Raw genomic sequence first — 26,996 nt, forward strand, 5'->3', positions numbered from 1 at the left:
AGTCGGTTTTATTCTGAGGACAAGCTTTGTTTCCAGAACATCTGGTGAGGAGAAGCTGCCAGCAGCATTTACATTGTGGATATCTGCTTTTACTGATTTTTTTGTTTGTCTGTGCATAAGGAGTGGAGCAGCAAAGGAATGGAGACCTGATTACTTCTTCAAGCCTGTTTTCTTTAGCAAGAATTGCTCATTTCTGCCAGTAGTGATTTAAAAACATAGTATGTGACAGTACATGGAGGCTGTTTCTTGCTTGTTTGTCTTCCAACTGCACTGAAGACATGTTATGGTCCCCGAAATTTTCCTTATCCAACATGCGCATAAGGCTGACAGCAAAGGGATTGCTCCGAAACATCCGTCTGCCTTCTGGCTACAAGAAAAGCACTGTTATATTTCATACAGGTTTGTGTATTTTTAATATGATGATTAGATCATGCACTGAGTATCTTGTTTACTTTAACAGCATCTTATTTTTAGCAAGTAAGAATTGTACTGGGCATGAAAGTTTTTGAATTTCAGACAGAAGTCTGACTTTCAAGCAGTTTCATATTCTAAGCCTCTACATGTGTGCTGAGCTGCTTGTTTGGAAGATAGTTATTCTGTTTGTGAAATGCAAATTGGGATTTGTTCTTTCCTTGCACAAATCCAAAAATAGTATCAGGAAGTCTGTGCTATTAAATATTTATCTAATCATTTAAATGGTTATCTGCTGGGAGCACTGTCTTTTCTGTATCTTATTTGGGTGCAAGAGGGGAAGAAGGGAGGGAAGTGGAATGAATACAGGCTGTCATGGTGTGGCTTTCTGTCTGTGGGAAATATTTGAATACTTACCTGTAGGTAGCTGTTATCACAGTTGTGCTAAATACATCTTACTTGCAAGTGGAACAAAGAAACTTTTGTGCCTGTTCTTTCAAGAGAAACGTAAAAGGTACAACGTTTTAGACACTGGAGACAAGTGTGTGTGTTTAATTCAACACACACAGAGAACACAACAAACAAAAAAAAAATTACAAAATTCTCAGCTGCATCTGACCTGATTTTTATTTTCAGTGTCAGGTGAAGCAAATAAAGCACGTTTATGGAAGGTGGGCTTTATTCCAGGATATACATGTGTCATTTTGGGGGTGAGGGGTGGAAGTTGTTTTTTTGTTTGAGCTGAGCTATGTGACATCTAGAGATACCCGAGAGCATCTTATATAAGTATTGTTCTCCACTGTACTATTTAAAATTTTTTTCCTTTTACTTAGAGGGAGGAAGCAGCTACATAAGCTACTTTTGCAGAAGTTCTTCAAGAATTTCCTCTCTCACTGGAATACCACCCTTTCTGCTTTTATTTTCTTGGAGTTGAGTGCTACCAGTCAGCTTTCCTTACTGTGCTGTCTTTTCACATAGCAGCTTAAACCATTTGCCTTGTCATTTCTTATCCTTGCCAAAGTAAATCCAGCTTCAAAATTCTTCTGTGATGATAAATGCATTTATGAACATAATACAGGCCAACTGTACAATATAGGCTTCTGTTTGCAGGCTGCTTGTGTTGGCTTTAAACTAGGATTTAAATACCTTGATGCCAAAAACTCTTATGTAAAGGGTGCCTTTGTGCATATAACTGTATAAATAATGTGAAATTTCTACATAACACATACTCCAGGATCAAAAATCCTAAAGAAGATGATAAGGGGAGATAATGTTCAGTCTTCCAAATGTTCATTAAGTGCTACTGAAATTTGTGTAATTTTGGAAAGATAAATGTCAGTGCATGTATTAAGAGAATTTTGCAATTATAAGAATCAGCTTTTGGTTTCATTTATTTTGAGTGGATGTGAAAGCAAAGCCTGCCTGAAGGTGTCTGTGAAATACAACATGTAAAATAGATTGCAAGCCCTGTGTTCTAGTTGAGCAGCGCTACATTAAATAAGAAGTGCTGAACAGACCTTTTGTGTGTTTTCTCTATGTACAGTATGTACAGACTAATAGCACAGTACTGAAGCCTCAGAGGTTTTTTGCCTGCTTTCCCCCTTCTGCTTTGCTGTCCTTGTGTCTTGTTAGTTAGGAAGTTAGTATGTTAGCAGAAAGATGACCAGTGGTTAGCTAGAGCTGAGTATACCAAAAAAGTAGGGCATGTGAAAACCAGGTCATAGTCTGTAGTGGAGAATGCAAGTATGTATAGATAATACTGCGGGTTAGGAAACAGCAGAATGCATCGAAGCTTGTTAGTGATTATTTCAGGCTCATAAAACTCAGCAACAGTACATGGGGCAATGATTGTGTATATTACAAGCCTAAAAATTTTCTGTTGTTGTTAAATGCCAGGAGGAGCCATATTTAGTTTTGCAGCACCAATATGACTGTCTTTTCTTGTAGTGGTTTAATTTGTTTAAAATGACGTGTGGCTTCTTTCCAAGGTCACATGAGCGGTAGGCACAATAAACAGTATAGAGTGTGTCAATAAATAAGGGAAGGGGTAAATGCCAGATGGAATTTCAGGGTCCATCTAGGAACATGAATATGTATGAGTATTATGTAAACAACACTGAGTTCCAGTTTTGATGTAGATTGCACTTCTAAGAAGCTTTATCATGAATTTCATTCTTTGCTCTCTTTGACCATAGCATAGATCTTGACTGCCTTTATTACTATAGACCACCCTTAAGATACTTGGAGAAATTGTTGAAGTGTAGAATTTTGAAGTTGTCTAGAGCACAGGTCAGGTTGGATTGTTCTGTTGTCATATTGTGCTTGACAATTGCAGTGCAGTGACTTGGTGAGGTTAGGATGTAAGCACTTTCGGGAGGAAGAGGATGGAACTTGTTCTTGGGTTTTCGGTATGAGCTGAGGGTAGTTTGCAGCAGCCTGATGAAGTTTCTTCACATAGAGCATGGGGGGACACAGAGTTGTTTACACAGGTTTAGGTTATTCTACGTTAGTCATTGCACTTTAGCATTAAATGGATCCTTGGGCTGGATATCTTTGCACTACTTGTATTGTCATTCAAGTGGAGGTGTCCGAGTACCTAGAGTAATTCAGATATGTTGCAGCATAACCATGCAGTCTGTTCAGGGGAAGCCAAATAAAATCAGATGTTTTTCCCATAGGAAGGGAATAAATCCAGGTGAAATTTAATGTAATATTTAACATGTTTTTAAAGTATTTCAGCTTCTTGCCTTGTGTCTAACTTCCATGACTGTGCTTTGCACTGCTTCAAGGTCAAGATATCCAGAATTTTCTTCTCTCTCCTTAAATGCAGGCAGACATCAAAGTATCATTTTTCTCAGCAACTGGAAGTATACTGCACCTGCATTGTTAGCTGTATATAATGAGTGCCCTCTTCAGCAAAATAGAATCCTGATATCTTAAGGAAATAATTTATTTTCACATCCTGTGACTTATAAAACTTACTTGTAGCAACTGCAAAAATCTAAACACTTCAGAACTGCATAAACATGGCAGAGGAGAGTGGGAACCACTGTCTTTCAGTGATGAAATATTGTATTTGCTTCCTTTATTGAGCCATTTAGGATTTTTACCAGAGTGACTAAAGTGCTCTTATGTTCTTCAGGCTTCAGTGGTGTGACAGAGTAAATCATCATCTCTGTGTAGATCATGAGTTCTGAATAAACTGTGAGAGAAAGACATTCTCTTATGAATGATTCAGAATACTAGTTTGGAATTGCTTATGTTTTCTCTTATATAAAGATGAAAGTCCAGACAAGAAACTAGCTTTGCAAATGGAGCTCAAAGCTCTTGTGCTTTTTGTTGAGAATTTGTCCATGTTTCTATATTGTTTTGTCATAAATGTTTTCATCCAGCCCCTCTTGCTGCTTTTCCCCTTTCTTTCCCTCCCTTAAGCAAACTGTACTTGTGCTCTTGTCTTGCTGGTGATTTCCATTGCTTATTAAACATGTCTTTTCAGTAATACCAGTTTTAGAAGCTCTCTGGCTAATAACAAGCAAACATCATAAATGTGTTTACTTGGGCAGCTGACATCCTTTTTCAATGACTTCTTCCCAAAGTTTTTCTTTGATCACATTGGGAGCTATAAAATTACTTCTGTGTGTTGCAAAGCAGGGCTCTTAAAAAAGGATTCTAAAAGCCTGAGATGTTATGGGTTGCTTATCTGTTCATATCACTTTTTTCCCATCCCCCTGAAGGATAAGTGAAGTACTGATTAAATGTCTGACACTGCAGTTTAATACAGCACCACAGAAAGATACCCAACACACTGAATCCTACTAAATATTCTAAATCCAGAAGTCTGCTGGAGAAATTTTATACAGGACAAGTATGTTAAGTGTTTGTGTCACCCACCAAGGAGAAAAATAGTTCAGAAGTAAAGCCTGCTTATCTGTTCTGAGCAAGAGAAGTTGAATAGCTGGAAACCATTCGTCATGGGGGATTTTAAATTTAATCATGTTCCTGTTTAAGTCAATAACATTCTGCTCCTGACTTAATCTATTCAAGACTGGGTACTAAATGACCTGCCTGATGTGCCTGATTTCAGTCTTAGTAGGTCATAGCTTCAGTAGGCATGTACATGAAAACTGAATGGAGATTCTTATTTCCAGGTGTTTCTGGGTTTGAAAGTACAATTTGTACTCTATGCAACTCTCATCCAATGGATGTGTTTACAATAGCTATAAAATAAAGGTAGCACTAGGAATTTCAAAGGTAGTCTCAGTAGCAGAAAGGATCTTCCAAGCTCATCCAAAACCCTGCCCCCCAAACAACAAAAGAAACTCCCAACCCAACAGAAAACATGCCAGAGTCAAAACAGGGTAACTTATATGTGATGTTAACATTTAACCTGTGCATATATTTAATAAAGTATGAAAAAGAATTGAAATGGGGAGCTTTGCCCCCAGAAATTGGAAAAAGAATAACTGGGGTGCTACTGAAAAACAGGTGCATAGCAACTTGTGTTCTACTCCACTGTAGCAAGTGATGCTGGATTTTGTTATTCCTTCACTTAAATAGATAATTATATGTGAAGGATGCCCCAAGTATTTGCCAGTAGGAAGTAAATAGAATTGTTGCTTCAAGCTCAACCTCATAAAAGAAAATTGGAGAGTAAATTGGTGGAGTAAGTTGGAGAGTAAATATAAAAGTCATAACAAATAATCTCTACTAGTACCACTGCATATTCTTAAGTGTGCATTTTTCCCACTTGGCATATCTAATAGGTGAAAAGGGTCTGGCTGCAAGTTCTATTGCTGTGAAGTAGGTTAGTGTTTGAAAATGACAGGCAGCTACACTTACACTTAAAAACTTGAATAGCTTTTAAATTACTTCAGGGTGTTTCCAGTGTGGTAAAGCAAGGCTTATACTTCTAAATCTGCCTCTCCCAGTTTTGCAGTTTGTGCAGGTGAATCTGTTACCATAGTAGAAATGGCTTGCAGCATTCAGACAAATGAAGTATTACTTCTTATTCAGCCCTTCTAATCTGAACTTCCTGAAACACACAGCAATAGCCTTCTTTTGTGGAACATACCATGACATTTCAGTGGGAGAATGCAATGTTTTGAGTGTCAGCCAACTGTCTCACTGTCTTGTGCTACCCTTCTTTCTTTGCTGGCACTGAAAACTGGTTTGTGAAGGAGAATAGAGTTTCTTCCATTTCTGGTTAATTTCATTTTATGTTTAGTAATATGTAGATTGGGACCACAGTTACCACTCTTACTGCCACGAATGTCAAGAAATGATGATTTCTGTTTATAGATATTTGCTATTAATTTAGTATCATGTAGTGAAGCAGCATTGCTAAGGTTTTTCTTATTTAAAAAAATTGTAATCTCTCAGTATTGCAATGCATAGAAATAACCTGGATCCAAAGGTGATGGATTTGATGTGTTCAGGGAAGTTATGTTGTTCCAAACAGCTCTTGACTGTTTTGCCCAATATCATGCCAAAACATAACTTATTTGAAAAGCTATTTGCAAGCAGACCCTATCTCTCCTGGCTTGTCTTTTAGAAAAAAAATCTGTGAAGGCTGCACTGGTCAAGCAGTCTAGCTGGAATAGTGTTGTTACAGTTAAACAGTAACAAGTTAAAAGCTGTTGCTGTAACAACTAAAAACGTTAGCACTATCACCAGCACCTTTCTAACCATGTCCACCAACAGGTCAGGGAGTATTGTTTCTGTTCTTTTTCCTACAGGGACAACAAAATAGCATTTGATCTGGTGAAAAATGAATGTATTGGCAGTGTTACTTATGTCTTAAAATAGTGTAAAAAAGCCCCCCAAAAACAACATCCCATTTAATTTTTCTGTCCATATACTCAAACGTGAAAATAACTCACCTTAAATAACCTGAGTTGTATCTGCACATGATGTTGCTTTACAGTTGCTATTTACAAACCTTTCATTGGTATCATCTTTACTGATGTGTAGTAATTGTAGCTAGGGCATTAAATAACCTGGAGTCCTGTGTTCAACTCCTGGTTAAATTTATATTTGCTACTTCTTGTCATGATAGTGTGCCGCTTGTACACTTATAGTAAGTAAAAGATCTTCCTCAGGATCCTTGTGTAAACAGTTTGTATGTGATGTTATGGAAATACTTCTAGTTAGGGGCAGGAAATAGAACGGCTGGGAACATCTGGGGTGAAATTCTTTTAATGAAAGCTCATCCTTTTCTCGAAGAGAACTAGCAGTCCTTCAGTAGAAAAGTCACAGTATTACAAATGATACTCATTTATTGCATAACTTCTGTAAGAATAATTTTACACTTTCAGATATTCCTTATATGAGAAGCATCTAAGTTATTTAAAATATTCTGTTTGTATTTATTACATGAATAGACTTTATGCTTAAGCCTTGTCAGCTACTTTAAGTCATAAAACAGGATTATTGGAAATGTTTTCTTCAAAAGAATAAGTGAACTTTCTTAGAAAGCCAGTTGCAATTATTCTACTCCAAATAAAACAGAAGACTAGAAAAAAAAATTGCTTTTCTTAGCCTTAAACATGGCTATGTTGTGTAACAAATATAATAAGGCTTGCTTTATTTCCACAAATATTACTGTACAATCTGCCACCTGCTTAACTCACTTATCAAGTTAAGACATTTTGCCAGTTAAAAAGATTAAAGGTCCTGATATGAAATGAGTAGCATAACCCTATTAAACCTGTATTTCACCACGGACCTCAATTAGGATTTAATGTAAAGGAAAGCAAGATGTGTATGTAATGTGCAGTGAATATTTATCTTGCTGCCTTTGTTAGTGGCACAAGTAAAGGTGCTCATATTTGGAGATTTTTCTTGAGGATTGACCTCACACATGGATTTGGATCCTTGTGATATGTTATGGGTATGCCCCAGTGAACACCACACTTACCTCATGTGTCAGCTCGTCAAGATGATTTCTGTTGTCTTCTTTCTCTTCCTCCCTCCCAGCCCACCACCCAGTTAAGCCAAAAATCTGTCTGCCATCTTTGTAGTTTGTTAGCTTGAACAGAAGAGACTCAGGGGCGCATAAAGTGCAAGGAATGATATGTTGAATGTTTTAAACCTTGTCCATGGGAAGTGCTTGGTCTCCACAGTAAGCATGGCAAGCAGTCCCTCCTTGATGGAAGCACTGGTAGCTGTCAGGCAACATTTGCCAAAATGGTCTTCAGTTGTGCAGCTTGGTTAGGAGTGGCTGGAAAGAGAAGTCCCTTAACTGCTCAGCAAGCAGCAGAAGGACTTTGTGCCTCTCAAAGGGTGGAGACATATTTTTAGCTGATGAAAATGGTGGATGCTGCCCTGTTCTCTGTTTTGTTTTCAGCTTGGCAAGATGTTTTCAAATAGACTCCGAAATGTTACACTAAGGGCGTTCCTGAAACAGTGGTGTGCAATGTCCCAGGCACGTCCCTGGGGGGATATCTTTGCTGTTTAATTGAAGGAAACCTGCTTACCATGACAGGAAAGACACAAATAGGTCCTTGATGTGTGACTGCCAAGATCTATATAAGCACATTTTGTGTGTCTTTTGAAAATGTGGATTTCCAGCAGTGCTTAGAGCTGGTATGAGGCACTTGAGATGTGATATTTTCTGTATTGAACTTGCAGTGAAGCATGGAAGATTGAGTTCACATGAATGATTTTAACCAGCAGCAACTGAAGTGCTTCTATTAAGATGCTGTTCTATTCTGTTGACCAGCAAATGGTTTTTCAGTGCTAGGGTAGCTTTAAAGTTTCAAGTTTAGCATTTCAAGTTTAGTTTTAGACACATGTTCATCTACCTTGGTGTTCCTTAAAACATGCTATGCTCCTGTCTCCTTAAATACATTTTCCTAAAGTTGTGAGTTTAATTTTGATAGTTTAAATTTTCTTTTATTCTTCAGGGACTTAATGTTAATTGTTCTGAGATATGTAATCAAAAGTATGAAAAGCACAAGTGCTTAAATTTCAGATTAGAAAAACAACTTTCACTTGTGTGAACCAGCCCAGTGGAGGTGATCATGTGCAAGAAATATTTTTAGTGCTTTAGAAAATCAGTACTGATCTAGAGTAACTCAGAGGCTTAACTGAGCTGTGAAACAATGTAGAAGTAGGTAATCCTTTACTTAGACACAGAAAAGTTTATTGCAACTTCCCTTATGTGATCTTGCCATGGTAGTCATCTGCCAAGAGGGTAATGGTATGTCTCTGCCCTGTTGTGTGGAAATGACAGTACAAATCAACACTTCTTGTAGAGTAATTTTTTGGTTATTTTTTGGTCATGGGAAAACACTAAATCTGGGACTGATCCTGAACTTGTCAAACAAAGTCAGTGCAGCTGGGGAAGAGCAGCCTGCTGGGTTACCATTTTGGGCTGTGATTAAATCCAATCGATAATGATTGGGGCCAAGTCACTGATTGATGCCATAGTCAACAATGTTGAAACCACTGCATCAGTGTTTTATGCATAGCCCCTAAGAGTGCTAGGACTGATTCTTGAAGGGATTTGGGAATTTGATCAGTTATTGTCAACTTTACTTTTCTTAATTTCCAGCCTATAAGCTTAGTCATGCCTATATCATCACTGAATTATTATTTTTTTTAATCCTTGGAAAAAATTCACGTACTAGCTTTGTCTCTGAATTGGGTTGTACTCTATTTTATACTCAGAAATTTGTGACTTCTCTTACAAAGTGAATCTTTATGTACCAAAAAAGAGAATTTGGATGCTAACTGTTAGTTTTGTAATTTGGTATCGCAATCTGTGACGAGCAATTTTTTGAGGAAAGTGTTACAATTTAACTTCTTAGTGATCTTTTGGTAGATAAAATATGATTATATTGGATAACTTAGCCCTGATTATAGTGCTTCCTACATGCTTAGAAATGCTGTCGCCTTCCTTTTTAAAGAACATTTTTAAAAGCAAATTCAGATTAAAAATCAAATTTGCATTATCAGCAGATTTGATTTTTAATCTGAATTTGCTTTTAAATGGTTATAGAATTTCATGAAGACAATAAGATGTGTTTCAGCTTCAGAAACACTTTTTGTACAAAGGCAATAATGCAGGCAAGGCTTTGGAGTCTCTCTAAATTCCCACTGTCTGCCCTACTTTTTCTTCCATAATATCCTTTAGGCAGGATTTCAGTGCCATAGTTAAGTCAGTGACATTTGTTAGAGTCATATAACATCAGCTCACACTAGTATGATTAGATAAATAGCTTCTGAGTTCAAACTAAAAGCCATTCTGTCCTCACTATTCAAGATAGCTGCAGATACTGCACAAGGAAAACTGCTACATATTAATGTACTAGTCTTGTGGTCAAAAATGTATTTTTCAAGTATCTTCTTTGTACAGTTGTTTTCAAGGGAAGATTATGATTCTTTGCAAATTACTAAGCCTTACATATGCTCTTCTCTGAAGGACTTCGAATTGCTGAGGAAAAAAAAATCAAGTTCTTGAATCTAACATTAGTCTGAGCTAATATATGTTCTGACTGTCAGCTAATGTGTTAGTTGTGAAGAAAGAGTTACCATATTGAATTAGAAGCAGGCACAATTGACAAAATGAAGTTTAGTGATTCAGTCAAAATTCCAAATTCGTTCCGATTTGATTGGTTTGTTGGTTTTCTTTGCTTTTACTGCAACAAAGTAGACCTCTATAGCACATCAGCAGAAAGCAGTTTGCAAATTTAAAATATTAGTTGTATATGCTATCAGAGCCCTGTTTGGAGTTCTTCCGAGTCCTTTCTTGGCTTCTTGAAGCCAAGTTTTGTATGTAGATATAGATGTAATTTATGATGCAAAAAATTAAGTCTGTTTTCTTCTCTTACTTGGATTTGTAAGTAACAGTGTCTCTCCCAGTCACTTTATGTTTATCCCTAGCATAAATTATAATGTTTGCCAGCTCTTTCAGAAGGAAGCATGTTAAATAGTTGAAAAACAATTAAGCTGTTTTCACATCTGACTTTCCAGAACATAGGAGACTGCTCTGCATGGTGAGAGCAGAAGAGAAAACTCAGCTAGCCTTTTAGTATCTGTGTGAAATGTGGCATGAAGAAAAAACTCACGTCAGTGATTTCATCTGTGTGAAATCAGGTTGGGTTTCATATGGAAGAAAACATACAATGAACAAAATGCAGCAAGTCTTACCTTTTTATGATAACATTTGAGGTAAAACTTCTGAGCAGTAAAAAACTTTTTGAGGTAAAACAATAGAGCAGTCTCGTGAAATACCTTTTGTGTCTAGGTAGTGTTTACCTTGCTTCAGCAAGGAGTGATGTAAATGGTTTCAGGAGGCTTTTTCCAGCCCTGTATTCTTGATATTGAGCAAGGTGGTGTGGACTGTAGTATTAAAGAAGGAATACATTCAAATGTTGCAGTTTAAATGGCTTCCTCCTTTCTGGCTGTGTTTCAGCCATTTCACTCATGGTAACATGTGAGGGCTGGGATTTCACAAAGGCTTGAACAGGAAGAGCCTGTATTGGCATCATTCTGCTCTAGGGTCTTGTGTGAGGGTTTTCTACACATGCCTGTAACACACATACTCTGAGTGTATCCAGGGAGGATATGGAGAAACAAAGGGATCAGGATTTGTACTGGGGGGGACAGTTCATTTGATCTGGGAAGGTTTGCCAACATTATGAACTAATCATGGTGAGACCCCTGTCCCCAATGACTCTGGGTTCTAGTTTTGTGGACAGAGGCTGCAGAATGAAGGGCAAAAATGTGCCATATCCTGTACTTGCAATGAAGCAGTAGAGGGCACCAGACAGTAAGGAGCAACTTTTTGTACAGGAGTTAGGGAAAGAACAGACTGAGGAAATAGGAGCAGAAGGGAGAGACACCAGTCTTCAACATGTCTCCATGCTTGGGCTTGGTTTTTTGGGAAGTTGTGTACTTTATGGATGACAAGGCAGAGCTGCAACTATAAGAAAAAGGAGAACTGGTTCACATATTTCTTTGCTTAATCAGAGAAATACCTGAACTAGAAACTTACTGAAACACAAACCCCTTATGTAAAATAAGTATAGCTTCCAGTATATTGTATATCTTAAAGCTACGAGATTCAAAGATTTAAGGTTGCCTGTAATGTATATGATGAACTGCTGTAGCAGAGTTCAGATAGCTAAACTGAGGATACTACATTGAGATGTAGTTTAGTCTTTAATTCAGTCCTCACTGGCCAAAGAATCAACACACTGTAATAACCTCATGCAATTACTTTCCATCTTGTTGTCATGTTTTTCATTAAAAATGGAAGACAGTGGGGTTTTTTTAAGGTGGATGAAGTAGTTTTATTAATGTAGATGTGGTCAATCCCTCTCATATCAAAATACCCATGCTCTAAGCTTTCTAGTACAATAAACTAATTCTGCCATCTTCCTTCCCCCCCCCCCCCCACCCCCCCAAGACAGTGGTATGTAGCACTAACATGTGTTAGGCTTTGTCCTAGTTCAGAACAAGCTAAAAAATATAAAAAAAATCAAGCATCAATATCACCCTTGGTTGTTTGGAAAATAACCAGGATAACCCTGATGCACTGGTAGCCTATCTGGTGAATGTTGGAGTTGTTTTCTGTGAATTGCTTTGCATTCCAAATTTGTTTGTTTGTGGTCATCTCTGCATGTATGATGAGCTTATTAATGTTTTTTTCTTTGTAGTAGACATGTGCCTCATATTCATGCTTGCTATTTACTAGCTAGATCACACACAATCATGCAAAATATTCTCAGGTGGAAAGGACCCACAAGAGTCAGTGAGTGCAGCTCCTAAGTGAATGGCCTTAGAGGGATTGAACCCACAACCCTATCATGCTCTAACCAGCTGGGCTATGAAGACTTAATTCAGTTCTACATATTACAGTTCCTGTTAACTTGACAAAATACACTGTGAATGCAGAGGCAAAATCACTTTGTATAGTAGATGTTCAAAGCCCAACTGGTGTTTCTGTAAAACACACCTATGGTACATAAAGTAAAAGATGTGATGGGAACCATAGTGAGATTTTAGAATAACGTAAATACTTCTGAGATTTCCCTTTTCATTATTGTGTGTATAAAGATAATATTGAGTTCTGGCTGAAAATGAGGAATGAAAAGGGATGGATTTAAAATGTTGCACTGAGGCTACAAGTCAGTGCTGTAATAAAGTCAGTAGGTGAGGATAGACAGAGACTTCAGGAAAAGTGCTTCAAACTGAATGCCTGGAATAATATGTGATGACTCTGCACTCCCCCTCCAGGCTGTACTGCATTTAAAAAATACATGCTGAAAGAACCTTTGTACCCCTGAAAAAAAACAATGCAGAGAGATTTCTGCTGTGTGTATTAGTCCTGCTGAGTCAGTTGAAGCATCTAGGTCAAGTTTCCCTACCTGCCGTTAAATTTTGTTCAGTTCTTGCATCTTTCTTAAAAGCCTCTGTGGTGGTTGATTGGTTTCTTCAGAACAGCTTGGAACAGATTTGATGACAGCTGAAATAAGCTGGTGTTCCTGGACATGGGCTAGTACTAGACATTAAAGAAGGGAAACTCAAGAGGTTACAGTAAGAGTAGAGGAAAGGGAGAGCTGCCGTACTGCTTTAGGAGGCATTTAGTTGTCTTCTTGGGCTTCACACCATGTTGATGCAGGGCAGATGCAAGATGAGAAGTGCTGTTTCTTGTCACCCATTTGCTTTGAGCTAAGACCACAGATAAAGAAGCTTCTGAGGTACATACAGCATCTAAAGTGTTTCAGTTGAGCAGATGATCCAGGTACAACTCTGAAGAATGAAGTCTCTTGCTGCAAACTAGAACTGGCTCCTGACTGGCATGCTTGAAGTGTGAACAGAGCAAGTTGGGACTGTCTGCACCAGCTTACACAGACAGGCCTGAGGCAGAGCTTAGAAACAAAACATCACTTCTTCAAGAGTCTGTGTTTGTACAATCACCAGCCAGGACTGTGAGAGGCACAGGAGGAAGGTGTATTCACCACTTGCCAAGATGGATGCGGGCAAAAATTACAGTTGACGAAGCTGTGGAAGGCCTGGGGGGATTTGAAGACTTCCATCCAAGTCCAGCCTTGCCAGGCTGTCTGCAGACACCATTAATTTAGTTTTGTGACTGCTATCCCTGTGTGTTTCTCCAACCTGGCTTATATTATAGCCCAGAGCAGGAGTTTTGGAAGAATTTAAGGTGGTAATTTACAGCTAGCTGAATTTCCAGGTCCTCTCAAACAGTGTATGTACTGCTGCAGACTAAACCCAGCAGCTTCCTTATTTGCATGGGTGTTCTTAAGGTGTCCTCTCCTAATGGGCATAGCTTGTCACAAGGCAAGCTTTAAAATTACAGCCATGAGATTAAGTGGCAAATCAGTCTTCCTGTTGCATTGCTCAAATAACTTCTACACCTTGTAATGGGGGGAAGGCATAATTAGAGCTGTAGAAGTAGGGGTGCTTTGTGTTTGCTGGTTGGCAATTGTCTAGAAGATTTTTGTGTCTCTGTAATGCAAAAGAAATACCTTAAAAACAAAACAAAAGACACCCATAAAAAAACCTCAAACATATCTCACACAAAATAGACCAGATTTTATTTAAGTAAAATAAGTCCTTTTTTGTTCTGCCCTAATTCTTAATGTATAATTGAGAGGAAGTCTTCAACAGTGGTTGATCCATATTACTCTATAAAATCAGGAGTTGTTTTCCTAAACAGGAAAAACTGTTAACACACTTGAGATGCATCAAGGATAGAGACATCTCAGCTGGAGCAGAAGCTGATGTGCTACAGGTGAAATGAGTAATTCTGAGACAATGAATTCTAGGTTCTGAAACTTGTGCATTGATGGAATGTTCTCCACCTGTTGTTGGCTGTCAAGTATTCCAGTTGAGAGACATGTTGTAAAATTCAGAGTAGCAGCAGCTTCTGTGGACGTAAAATTTGTTTTGTAATATTAACCTATAAATTTAATTTTAGGTAAGGTTTTAAAGAGTGTCTTTCAGAGTGGGGAAAAGTAAAGGAAACCTGTCTGAAATCTATGTCAAGAAGGTGGTCTTTACAATTTGACAAGATTCCTTATGGTCAATCAGCCCATCTTAGTTTGAGTGAGGAGGGTACCAAACACATTGACTGCATTCTGGATGGAATTAATGTACTCATATAGAGCAAGAGTCCAGCTTCCAAGGACAGGTTTTCTTCAGTGTATAACATTATAGCAGAGAACTCTTGGCAATTAGGGTGGGTGCTCACATTTGTAGAAAGGAGGCTGCAGCTTTTGGATTTGGTGATGCTGGACAGGAAGGACAACTCCAGTACCTAATTTAGTCACCTGAGCTTTGTCAGCCAGGCTTTCAATGTAGCTTATGTAGAGAAAGGCTTCCTTCAAGCACTTATTGATGTTATAGTTAGAATTCTGCTCTAAGTCAGTATCTGCACGAACCTGTTCCACTGCAGAGGGACTAAGGGGTATCAAATGGAGACTTTTTTTTTGTCCCCAAACATTTTTAATGGTGCAGGTATTTTGATTTGGTTTTGATCTTTTGGTTTTGTTTTTTTGTTAACTCAGCTGAAATCAGTGCTTCATGGAATCACTCTTTGTGTAACCATACCTTTAAAATCATCAGAAAGTGAAATTATGGAGGATGGCACTTGAGCTATTTATCTTACTATAAACACAGGATTCATGTTAGTTGCCTAAAGTTTCTAGGAAGATTTAAATCTTGGAGGTTACATGCATGAGTCTGGAAATACCCTCCCTTTCACCTGTTTTCCAGCTTTATCACAACAGAAACAGTGGAATGAATTTCAGATGGATTTTGCTTCTGACAAGGTCTTCGCATATGGTTCACCAAGTGAGATTTTTAGTAACCACTAAGGTATGGTCAAGAGTGGAATGAAAATTTACACTGCTCAGCTGAATTACTGCAACTGATGGTCAAGGGATGCAGAAGTAGTGCTGCTGCTCTTACCTGGCTCTCTTCACCTACCTAAATCTTCTGTCAAACATGTTAGCTGCATTCAGACTTCAGTTTGGCCTTCTGCAACCCATGTGCTAGTCTTTAGTGGTGACTGTGTGAATAATAATGCTTAGGAGCTCTTGGGGTAGCTAGGAATGGTGCAAGGAGCCAAAAGGGGAGGAATCTATGTCTGTGGCCTCTGCTGGGAAATCGCATCAGAAAATCCATGTCTGGCCTTCTGACAGGTGATGTAGTGACTTGGAAAAAACCTCCAGCATTGACTTTGTGTTTATCAGGGGCTGTGATAGCAAAAGAGTTGGGGAATACCTGCAAGCCATGAGGTGCTCTCTGTGGAGGGCACATCTCTGAAACCTTCCTGGTCCCATTAGTCTGGACTAGTGTAGGAGGAGCACTGGCAAACCAGCAGTAAACTTTCACTGAAGACAAGAGTCCCCAGATTGGACTTTTGGCCAGCAGCACTGTGGTGATGTGGAAATCCTGAAATCTTGCATGCATGGGCTATTGGCATTCCTAGTGATGCTTCCCAGCCCAAAACAATGCTGAGGGGAGTTACTGCAGTTATTGATGGATAGCATGGGGTTTTGCTCTGGGATCATCACTGCCTCTTAAAGCATCCTGGAGTCAGGACAGGGCCAAAGGTGTGGTGTGTAAGTTCTCCTGAGTTCCAGGTTGTGTGGTCTGAGTCCTTGTTCTGCTGGGTGTCATGCTGAGTATGTGCTCAGCTCTTTGCAAGGAGAGACTGACACCTTCTGTAGACCAAGATCAACATGGTATTGGTAATTTTTTTTCAAATTGAATCCAGTGACTGTGTAATTAAACTGCTGTATAACACAACAGCCAACAGCCCGGTGCCGTTAATCCATCTGTTTTCATATGGAGCCTAGACCTTTTAAGAGTTTTGTGCTTAAAAATAAGAAGCCTTAGCTTTTCCAGAGAAAAGTTAACACTCAGACCTTGTAGCTAAAAGGCTTGGCCTCCTTAACATGGCAAAAATATCTCATTAGTAATTTTCCCCATATTGCTGTGATAAGCCTGTATTGTTTGTGGATTAGAGGGTTTCCTCAGGAACTGTGTTCTTCCAGAGATTGCCAGAAGGGTGTTGCTTGCTGTGTGAATAAGGAGAGCACTCAGTGAGAGTGGGGCATTATCAAACGTGTCCACAGATGTACACCTGAACCTCACATTAGCAGGACAGGTGAATAATCACCTTGTTGAATATACAATTGAAATAACTACATGCTGTTGAACTGTTTGGCTTTCAGCTCCTGCAGGCAATTCAGGCTTCCTTTGAGCCTTTGTGTCGTACAGGAAGGGGCAGTGTGTTCTCGCAGAGTGTTTGGCTGCGTTGCAACAAACCTGGTTACTGATGCCCAGGCATATTTTGATTGATGCACAGATCAAGTGACTGTTGGGAGTGGCTTTTGGGGTGACGTCCCATGTACAGTGATGTCAGCAAAAGATTTTAAAAAATTCAGGTGTGGCATAATCAGCCAATTAAAATGATTAGTGCTCTGGCTGAGTCCTGAGAAGGAGCTCTGACTACAGCCCTGCCTGTTGAAGTCTTTCATGTAGTGCCTTTGGCTCGCCTTGTACGAGACTTTTACTGAGTGCCTTCACTGCTGGGTGCTGCAGATTGTGGCAGGATACCATCCCAAGGCTGTGTGCTAGCTGGCTTGCCATCAGGGGAAATCTGATACCGGCTCACAGATGTTCCTGCCTGTGTGGAAGCTGTGACACTGGAAGAGGTCCTGAAACTCCTGTGGGATTGGGATGGAGTGCATCGCTGCTCTGTTGGCAGAAGTGAAAGCTAGCCAGGAGGCAATGCAGGCTGGGCAGAAGGCACTAAAGCATGATGTGGAAACATCACAGAAGGAAATCAGAACGGTGTTAGCACTGCAGAGGAGCCAGCAACAGGTGAAAGAAGATCTCAAAGCAGAGGTGAAGTCCAGTCACTTGGATATAAGAACTGTGCTTGAGGAAATCCAGAGAGTAAGAGAAGAAATGGAAGCTCGATTAAATACTCAGGCTGATCTGGTGCTACTGATCAAAGAAGTGAGCACCAATTTAACATGTGTAGACAAGGCTTTCCAGAAAATGGAGGAGAGGCAGAAAGTTTTTACCAGCCTGCATCTTCCCATGAGAGAAAATGTTGAGCAAGAATTTTTCTTTGAAAAATGCTTACACCCGACGCACGTGGGTTTTGAAAGACCTGTGGAAGCTAACAGTTTCGATGAGGAATGTGAAAAGACTGTGCTTGGGGGTAAGACAGTTGTGACTGTAGGTGTGGGGAGAGAAGTGAAGTTGTTTCTATTTGTGCTTGTTGAGAAACTTGTTTAGTCTATTTTGAATGCTTTTTAAAAATTTAATTGTTTGTAGAAATTGAATCTCTCGCCTAAAATAGTTTGTAGTTAGTGTAGATACTACTACACATACCTTCCTAGTACATGATATGCAAAGGAAGGCTTTGATTTGGCTCTTCAATCCAAAAAACGTGTGTTAGAGATATTTCTGGTAATCCAACAACAATGCACAAGATAGGGAGGCTTAGGAAACCAGTAGGACAATGGAAGCTCTGAGGTAGCCCGCCAGACAAATACTGTGTCAAGCGCTGGGCAGAGCCCCAGCACCTAAATGTGACTTTGTGGAACACACCCTGTGTACTGACAGTTGTGTATTTCTTGCCTCTGAACAGCTGTGCATGAGAAACAGTTTGCTTCACAGAGAAGCTTGGAGTGGGTCTAATGCTCTCCCCAGTGAACTGGAGACTGCTATGCCATCCATATAATGGCTGTGGGGGGAGTGAGAGGATTTGTGAACCTTTTCCAAGATTCAAATCAAATCTTCTGTGAATGATTCAATCATCAAAAGGCTTAGTCTTTGCAAAATCACTGCTATTTTTCTTCTTTACTGGTGTGAAGGATAGGATGGTGGATCTGTCCAGTTACTGTACTACATGCAGTACTAGAAAATCTGATTTTCTGTCTTCCAACTTACCCAGCTTTCCACCTTACCAAGTTTTCTATTGGGTAAAGGGGTTTTGAGCCTGCTGGAGAGGAGTCTAGAACTTGATTTAAATGTGGAAATTGTTCTGTGTTACAAGTCTGACTGTATAGAGGTGTAAGGTGAACCGGCCCAAGTGAGAAGGGCTTGGGCTGTTAACCAATACCATCTTTGAATTAGTCTCTGTCATTGATGTGGTGGTATCATTAATCAGACTCATGATGCTTTTGTCTTAATGAAAGCATGGCTTTTGTTTTGACACCACAGCATGCCTTCTATACAAATCTGGAAACGATCTGTCATTGCCCAGAGGTACGTAGGCCATAAATAAACATCGTAGTGTCAGTGGTGTTAATCTGTAGAGGCAGTTCATGCTACAGAGGGCTCATGCTTTTCAGCATTTGAAGTGGCTGTGTATAGTATGTCTATGATAAAATTGCCAACAGGAATGTCACTGAGTTTCACTTCATGCATGTTTTTTGTTCAGTTTTTTTTTAGTATAGTATCAAGGGCTGGCTTGGTTGGATGCTTGAATGAGCTTCTTGGAAAATACTTGGTGGTCTGGCCAGCAGGATAAAAGCAGTGGCATGAAACTAAAAAATGATAAGGACTGGCTGAACTACAGAAACAATGAGTATTTGGAGCCTTTTGTCATTTGTCGTTTTCTATTGTATCACTGTATTTAAATGAAACTTTTTCATTAGGTAATTAACTATGTGATGTAATTTTTCCCCAGCGTAAAAATTGTCTGCAATTGTTCAGGTTTAACACAGCTCTGTCAGCGTGGTGGTTGTAAAACTAATTTCAAATATTTAATTAAATTATGAAACTAGCATCTGTATCAGTGAATTTACCCAATACTCCTACATCAAGAATAAAGCTCTTGTTCTCTATTTGTCATAAGTGGAGCATTCAGGAAGGGAGGTGGAATATATGAGAGAGTAGGAGTATGTAAGGCAGTAGGGAAGGGAAGAACTGACTCTACATGTTTATTCTCTAATCCTTTTTCTTCCCCCACCCCCCTCCTTCTCGATTATTATTTGTTGTGATTTTTGAAGGAGCTTCAGAAGGTAACCAGTAGTTTCCTTCATACAGTATTGTCCATAAGATTGCTGGAAATTTGGCACGGTTGCTCTCAGATGTGAACTGGCATTTGTGTAAAAGTGTCTACTTGAAAGATGTTGTTACACAGTGAGAGAAGAAGTGGTCATGTTAGTTAAATAGTGGTAAAAATAGCTAGAAGTGGCAGCCAACCTTGATGCTTTTGTCCTACACGTTTGTATTTTGATTTGGGTTGATACACCTTTTAATAGGTCTAATATTAAGCTGCACAATGCAGTCTTTAACAGTCTGCATCTCTGAGCAGAAGTCTAGGGAGATCTCCAAGAATACAGGGGCATTTGAACATTATAAAGCACGATATGATGACAATTCTCCAACTAGCAGAAATTCTTGCCCAGAGCAGATTTATCTAGAAAATTAATAGGCTCAGGAGGCATTTTATGCCAGGCTCAGTAAGGAAGGCGTAGAGGACGTTAGTATTTTGAACAGGAAAACTATTTTCAAAGACTAAAAAAAATGCAGGCTGTGGTAGACTGATGTATTAACACAATGCTGATGTGTTAGTCAGACTAACATTAACTGAAAATTAAAGCTTTTGTTCTTAATACTTTCTCCAGTTGTGAGATTGAACCTTACACTGCTGGGATGATTGTAGGGTCATTTGACAACCTTCAAACCAGGTGCTTGGGATTCAGAAAAGATTGACTCTTGTTGCTTAGTTTGTCCCCTGGTTTTTTTTTTTCGATTGTTCCTATCTTTCTTTTATCCAGATCTCACCTCTCAGGTTTTTTCACTCTATCATGAAGAAATCTTGTTAAGTTGAAACTGTACAAAGTAATCTGCTTAGATGTCTTCATTAAATTGCCAAGGGATATTTGTCTATTGCATCAGCCTTTTATTGCAAAATTGTTTGCTCATTCCCTTTGTGATCAAGGGGGGAAGACTGGCCCTATCTGCACAGCAGTTCTGTACTCCCTTTCCAGTCTGAAGGCAGCAGAGAAACCTGAAAATACAGTGTTTGAGTCAAGTGCTGATTTATGTCATCTGGTTTCCTCTGACATGAGATGATTGTGTACTGTGAAAGCATTGAGGTTGCCACAAAACTAAGAGTATTAAATCAATAATCTAATTTCAGGACTGTGAAAATATATTGAAATATATTACATTTTAGAGCTTTCCTAAAGTCTTGTCCTTGTGACTGAAAACTGCTACCTTTAAGAAATGGTGCAAGACCTCTAGTTAATAAAGCTCAGGCCTCAGCTACAGAGAGGGGAGTTTTTACAATTAAAATTTTGAAAGGAAGAAAAATAACAAAGGAAATGTAGAGAAAATGGTTTTGTATTCAGCAGTACTTTAGAGTGCAGGAAATATGAATTCTGTGTTGCACACAAAAGAGGACAACTCTTATTTTAGAAATAAGTTACTGAACAGATAGGAGGAAAGATATCTTGCATTTTATGAAAGTATTTTTGCAAAGCCCACTGTGAAGAGTATGCTGAAAAGTATGCCACAGAAGACATGATGGTGAGGATGAAGTACAGAACATAGTATCCAAAGTTATGGTGTTAGGAATTAACAAATTTGTAGTACCTGCTCTGCAATGCTACTGAAATAACCCTTTCTCCTAGTTAGTGTTTCAGCAAGTGTTTGTAGGAATTTATAACTGCTTTCTTTTGCACCTGTCTTTACATTGTGGTGAGATTTCAGCATGAAATGCATGTTGATTCGTTGTTGTTGTTGTTTCTTAGTTGACAAGGGCAAGCAGCGGAGTGCCAAGAGCTCATGCATACGGACTCAGGCTTCCACAGATGCACGTTCACCTGGCACTAAAGCAGCCGAGTTGACACAGTACAAAACAAAATGTGAGACCCAAAGTGGAATCATCCTGCAGCTGAAAAAATTCCTGACGTCCAGTAACCAAAAGTTTGAAGCATTAACAGTTGTCATCCAGCACCTGCAGTCTGAGGTAAAAACTCACAGCTCATCAATTTTGGCTTTAATTATTTGAACAATTAAACAATTGTTCTCTTCTCAGCAAGGGCTTCAGAAAATATTAATATACCGATAATAAATTTTGTGTTTCTATTCCAGTGGTTTCTGTTTTCCTGTGGAGGTTATACTTCTAGCATTAGTTAGCTAGAAAAAGAATCAAACCCACGACACTGGGCTTTGTGGCCTCTGCATGCTTCATGTGCTCTTTAAAAGAGTTTTTAAATGTTTGTAGTCAGAGAGTCCTTCAGGGCTGAGTAGCTTTCCAAGCATGTCCTTCAAGTTCTGCCCTTGTAGGAAAGACTAGTTTCAACAGATAATCTACATGCCCTTGCTTTGTTATCTGACATTGTATGGAAGAGTATTTAAGGGGTGGATATGTTTTTGAGCGACTCAGAATAAAGTCTGAGTTGTTACAGTTTTATTTATTGAATCCTGCATTGTTGATGGCGGTCTTAAAATTAGTAATAAAAATACAGAACTGCATCTGGAATTATAGAGTGGAACGAATCAGATGTGGCTTAATTTTTCTGATCTGTTTGAAATATGTAATGACTTAATAGTTTGATACTACACTAGGAACTGTTGGTCTGCTTTGAAAACTTTTGAGAAAAGGAAAATGTGAAGTCAAGGAAATTATAACAGTTATGTATTTATACTGCACAGCTGATGCAGTCTTGAATAGCCATTACTCTTGCATTTATAACTAATGTTCTAAGATTGGTATCAATTTCATTTCAACTCTTCTGCTACATGGTGATTTTAGAGTCTGTTTACAAAAAAGCACTGAATTGTCTTTGTTACATTTTTGCCAGAATACTTTCTCATGGGATAATATCTGCTTGCTTTCATTTAATCTAAAAATACTGCATTTATCTCCTAGTCTGCTTCAACTCTAAGAGCAGTGGCTCTTAGCCAGTTTTCTGGGATTGATTTGGTTGGGTTTTTTTAAACTCTTGGTTGAAACACCTTTCTCTGCCTAAGGAACTAGTTTGAGATCTTCAAAGCAATTTGATACAGGATTTTTGGATGCCTGTCATTAACATGATATTGTGAAACTTTAAGTTAAATTCTCCCTGCTAAACTTCTGCGCAGTCTTCTAATTACAGTAGAAGAAGTACAATGATTTTTTCAGTAACTCTTTACAATTAAATGTCTTGGCCTAGTTTCTTCTCTCCATTATTTTTATTGCAACATTTTAAAACTCACAAATACTTTATAAATGTCCTGTTTAGTAAGAAGAAGGCCATCATACTAATTTGCTTTTTCTAGGCTATTTTACAGGTTGCTCTAGCCTAAATGTGTGTTTTTTTTTTTAAAGAATATTCAGGGGTATAAGGAAAAAGTGATTTTGAAGGAGGGAAGAGAGAACTGCATAGAAGAAGCTAGTGATTTTTCTCCTTATTCCTCTTTGTTAGTCTTTTGCAGGTGGAAAGAAAAAATATCTCCATCAAATTATATAAAATTAGTAATCTTGGACAGTTTAGTTTGAGCACATGAAATTGAGCTAGATATTATAATAATACACTGATGTATTTTCATACCAGTTATTGATTTTGAGATTGCTCTCTCCTTTCCTGGGGTAGGACAAATACTCATTGCCCTACTCTTGGGAAGTACCACAGGGATGAGAAGGACCCTTCTGCCATGGTGCTGTAAGGAATACTTAAGCACCATTTTTTAGTTAGCTGGGGCAAACATCCTGAAGGATTTCACTGTTCAAGGGAACACTGTGAAGAGTAGTGTTAATTTTGTTTGCTTGTTTGAGTTTTTTCCTTTATGGTGAGGGGTGGAGTCTGGTATAGCTAAGAGTCTTAGCTGCCCATATGATTATTTGTCTGAAGTATCACGTGGGGAACTCTTTGATGTAGTTTTCGAACTCTGGATAAACTGAGGGAAAAACTTAAGTTAGGCTTTAACTCATGAGGTAGGTTTTCATAGGTTAACTACTGCATAGCCAACTGAAAGTAGCCTCAGCTTCTCTGTCTTAAAAAAAACAAAACAAGACAAACACACTTAGCTGATTACACTAGGAACAAAGCTATGCTTCCATTCTTCCCACTGGAGCAAGTGTGGAGTGACATGGTGCACCCCAAGAAACAGCTTGCTGGAAGCAGAGAGACATGCTCTGGACTCCTCTGGTGCTGCTGTGTCCCTGCAGAAAGCCAGTTCAGCCTACCACTACCAGAAAGCTAAACCAGCCAAGGAGCATTTCTCTGCCAGGTGCTGACGTGGATTGTCAGAGCCAGTGTGAGTGAGGGTGAGATGGGGTGAAGGACAGGCTGCCTGGCCAATGGAGTAAAGCACTGCCCTGAGCACTTGGGTCACTTCAAGGCTGAGCAGCCCAGCCTGAGCCTCTTGGCAAAATCTGCTGCAGCCTCCACTGCTTGATCTCCAAAGCTGAGGCAACTGGGATACGATTTGCTGTTAGATTTGTTTGGTTTTACTGTCGTGTGTTTTTTTTCTTTTTGTCCCCAAGAGTTCCCAATATATTTCTGCACAAAAGATTAAAGTTATTTCTTATGAGTTCATTTGAAGTGGAATATAGCTGAGAACAAAATCAGGACTTGCTGGCAATGGCTTCTGCCAAAACTGCAACTAGCCCATTGGAGTGAGATTGAGAGGCTGCTGTCAAAGGGTTAAATGGGATTGAGCAATGCTGCTCTGATGTTTCTAGCTGAGCAGGAATCTCTCAAAAAAACCTGAGCTCAAACCTGTTTGTTGCAAGAGTTACCTTGGAGCTGTCAATAGTAATAGCTGCTTCTGATAAAACCTTCCCACTTGATCTGTTGGTGTTTCTTTAGGGAGGGTGGGGAGGGTCTCTATGCTCAGCTACCTTTACCAAGACTCTTCCAAGTTAAAAAATCCTAAAAGTCTGATTTCTACCTCACAGGAACTATTGTTGCACTGAGTTAATGCTGGATGGAAAACCTCTTGGCATCCAGAATATTTGATGGCAATGAGCAGTGGGGCTGATGAGAACACGGAGTTTTTCCATTGTTGGACAGCTGTGTGTGTGCTGGCAGTGATAGGAGCACATGTTAAACTGCACACTGATCACAAAAGCAAGCTGAGACTTTCTAGAGTACTGTGCTTCCCCTGATCCCCTGGTAATTCCTGTTACTTCATGACTACTTTCCTGTTTTTTAAGTGACAGAAAAGTGGCAGTACAGAGGAAATGGCAAAATTGGCCATTTACAATGAGTGCATGAAGTGCCAAGGAAAGCAGTTTTCCATTAACTTTCAACTGCACTGAGTTCTGAAATTTGCACTACTGCATTTGAGTTGATCTTTTAACTTCCACTAGTATTAATTTTGAATTTATTGTCCCTTCAGTAAGAGATATGTTCGCAGATGCTTTAAATAGGTGGTTAGCATGTCTGTAATAAGTCAGGTTGGGGATGCCACTCTTGCAGCTCTCTCCTCTCTTCCCTAGCCCTTGTGTATGCTTGGGCTTCTTTGGAAAGCCAGTAAAAAAATTACTATGGGTCTAGTTTTACAGGTCTGTCCGTGTTGAAAGTGTTTTGGGTATGTCCCCATGCAGTGGTTCACAGTGGGAAGGAGAGGAAGTGAAGAACTGCCAGTGCTGGGGTGGGGTGGGAATGTGTTCCTGAGAGGTCTGCAGCTGTGGCTGGGAGCCAGCTGCTCCCTTGGGAAGCAAAAAACCCCCAGTACATCGCCAGCTGCTGAGGCTGGGGCTGTGGCAGCTCCTGCCTGAGCCTCTGCTTCCTGCCTCCTGAGAGGGTTCAGCCCCCTCCCCTGCCTCAGGGCTGTCCCCGAGGCTGTGTGAGCCCTGCAGCTGGGCTGTTCTAACCTCCAGCTCACTGCTGGGTATAAACTCTTACATCTTTGGGAGTGCAGGGTGATTGTTTTAGCAGTTTGGTATAGCTTGGTTTTAAATCTAGTTTCAAATTTGTCTGTCTAAGACAGATTTAGCTGTCTTAGAGGAAAGATAATGTGTAATTACAATGGCTTTGTAACTGTTCAAAGTGTGAATTGATAGATATTTCATCTTCTCATTTTAGTGCATAAGCTGCTCCATTCAGAACTACTACATAAGCTGTTTAAAAAAAATTAGATGGTAAAATGTTTAGTTATGAATATCCATTTTTATTTTTCTAGTTTAATAAATTAATCCAAATTAAGCATCTCAGTAATTCTGTACAGATTCTGATATGGAAATGGGCTTCAAATTTGTATCTGTGAAACAGGGTACTATAGAGATGAAAAGAAGCTCAGTTATACTGTTGTGCTTTTCTTGGTGTGGTCATGGGAGTGCTGCTATTTACTGGTCACTTTACATGGGAATGTTGTGGTGCCATCTTTAATAAGTTTCCTTAGTAGAGGAAAAGGCCATTTGAGAGGGTATAGAGCCTTGGCAGTGGGTAACACTAATTGTGGATGTGACACAGGAAGCAACATGAGGAATATGCTAGAAATGGTGTGACTGAGCAGGCTTCAGCATTTCTAGGTGGAAATAGAAATTAACCATTAGTGTATGATCTGTTGTAACTGGCATTTCCTGACATGTGCATGAGTATAAGAGTCAAGATGCTAGTTTCCTTGGGAGCTTAGCAGTTTAAAATGGGGTTTTTTCCATTTCAGAATACATGAGCACATCTCTTAGAAATGTTTGTCCTGGCCTTTGTGGAAGTTGAGCAGAAAATGTTTATATTTATCAAATGAGAAGTGCATATCTAGGTTAAGGGGCAGAAGTACACATTGCATCTCTAGACCCCAAGAGTTTTGGAACAGTCACATCTTTTGACCTACATGTCCTGTTGTTTAGAGCAGCTGTCTCTGAGGAAAACGTTTAGTTTTGATTTTCTAGAACTTTACATCAAACTTGGCCAGTTTTCTTTAGAATTTTCATACCAGGTGTATCTGGCTTCCCAAAACATGGACATAACTTTTTACAAGAGAGAATAAGGATATGTAATTGAGATAAATTTTGTGCTTACTTAAAAAAAAAAAAGAAAAGTCAGTTAGAAGTCAAAATATAATATCCTGATTTTGAGGCATGCAAATATTTTCTGTTTTGTAACAGAGACTATTTGAGTAATACAGTAGTTTCCCCCTGCAGAGAAGACCTAGGCTCTGGAAGCCTGTGTCTGATGAGTAGCAGTTGGAAAGCAAGGAAGTTTCAGGTAATTCTCAATGTCTCTATAAAACTAGTATGAATGAACAAGAATGTTTTGGCAACAGATTGAAAATTTGTGAGCTCTAACATCCAGAAAAACATTTTAATCCATTAATTACTCTGAAACTAGGCTCTGTTGGAAATAACCTTTTAGAAGATGCATCAGTTAAGCAAATTAAATGGTACACCTGAGTGTTCAGAATGGATTACAGCTGAAAGGAATTGGGACTCCTGTCCTATAGCTACTCCTTGACTGAGACAAACTTGATGTTTCAGGCAACCAGTGCTGCTTTCCACAAAGATCCTGATTTTCATTACTACCTTGTTATTTCTTGTAATTATTTTTTTTTCAAGAAGCTGAAAAATTAATGACAGCAGCAATATAGAGGTATCTATTGCAAAATTTAAGGGAGCAGTTAGTAGAAGAAAGCAAGCAACTTGTTTC

General features: G+C 39.1%; 1 protein-coding gene across 4 annotated transcripts in view; it reads left to right on the plus strand.

Moving 5' to 3' along the window:
• Positions 1-26,996, plus strand: part of MTUS1 (microtubule associated scaffold protein 1) — a 116,006-nt gene that overhangs the window by 66,963 nt on the left and 22,047 nt on the right. For 2 of the 4 annotated variants that reach the window (XM_058802921.1, XM_058802922.1), the window contains exon 8: positions 21,171-21,388. In XM_058802921.1, the coding sequence (XP_058658904.1) occupies positions 21,171-21,388 (218 nt within the window). Of the gene's footprint in view, positions 1-39; positions 400-16,966; positions 17,621-21,170; positions 21,389-26,996 lie in introns of those variants that run through there. The other 2 variants (XM_058802924.1, XM_058802923.1) reach the window with 2 other exon arrangements.

This window comes from Ammospiza caudacuta, chromosome 4 (assembly GCF_027887145.1).
Source record: "Ammospiza caudacuta isolate bAmmCau1 chromosome 4, bAmmCau1.pri, whole genome shotgun sequence".
In the NCBI taxonomy this organism is placed as follows: Eukaryota; Metazoa; Chordata; class Aves; order Passeriformes; family Passerellidae; genus Ammospiza; species Ammospiza caudacuta.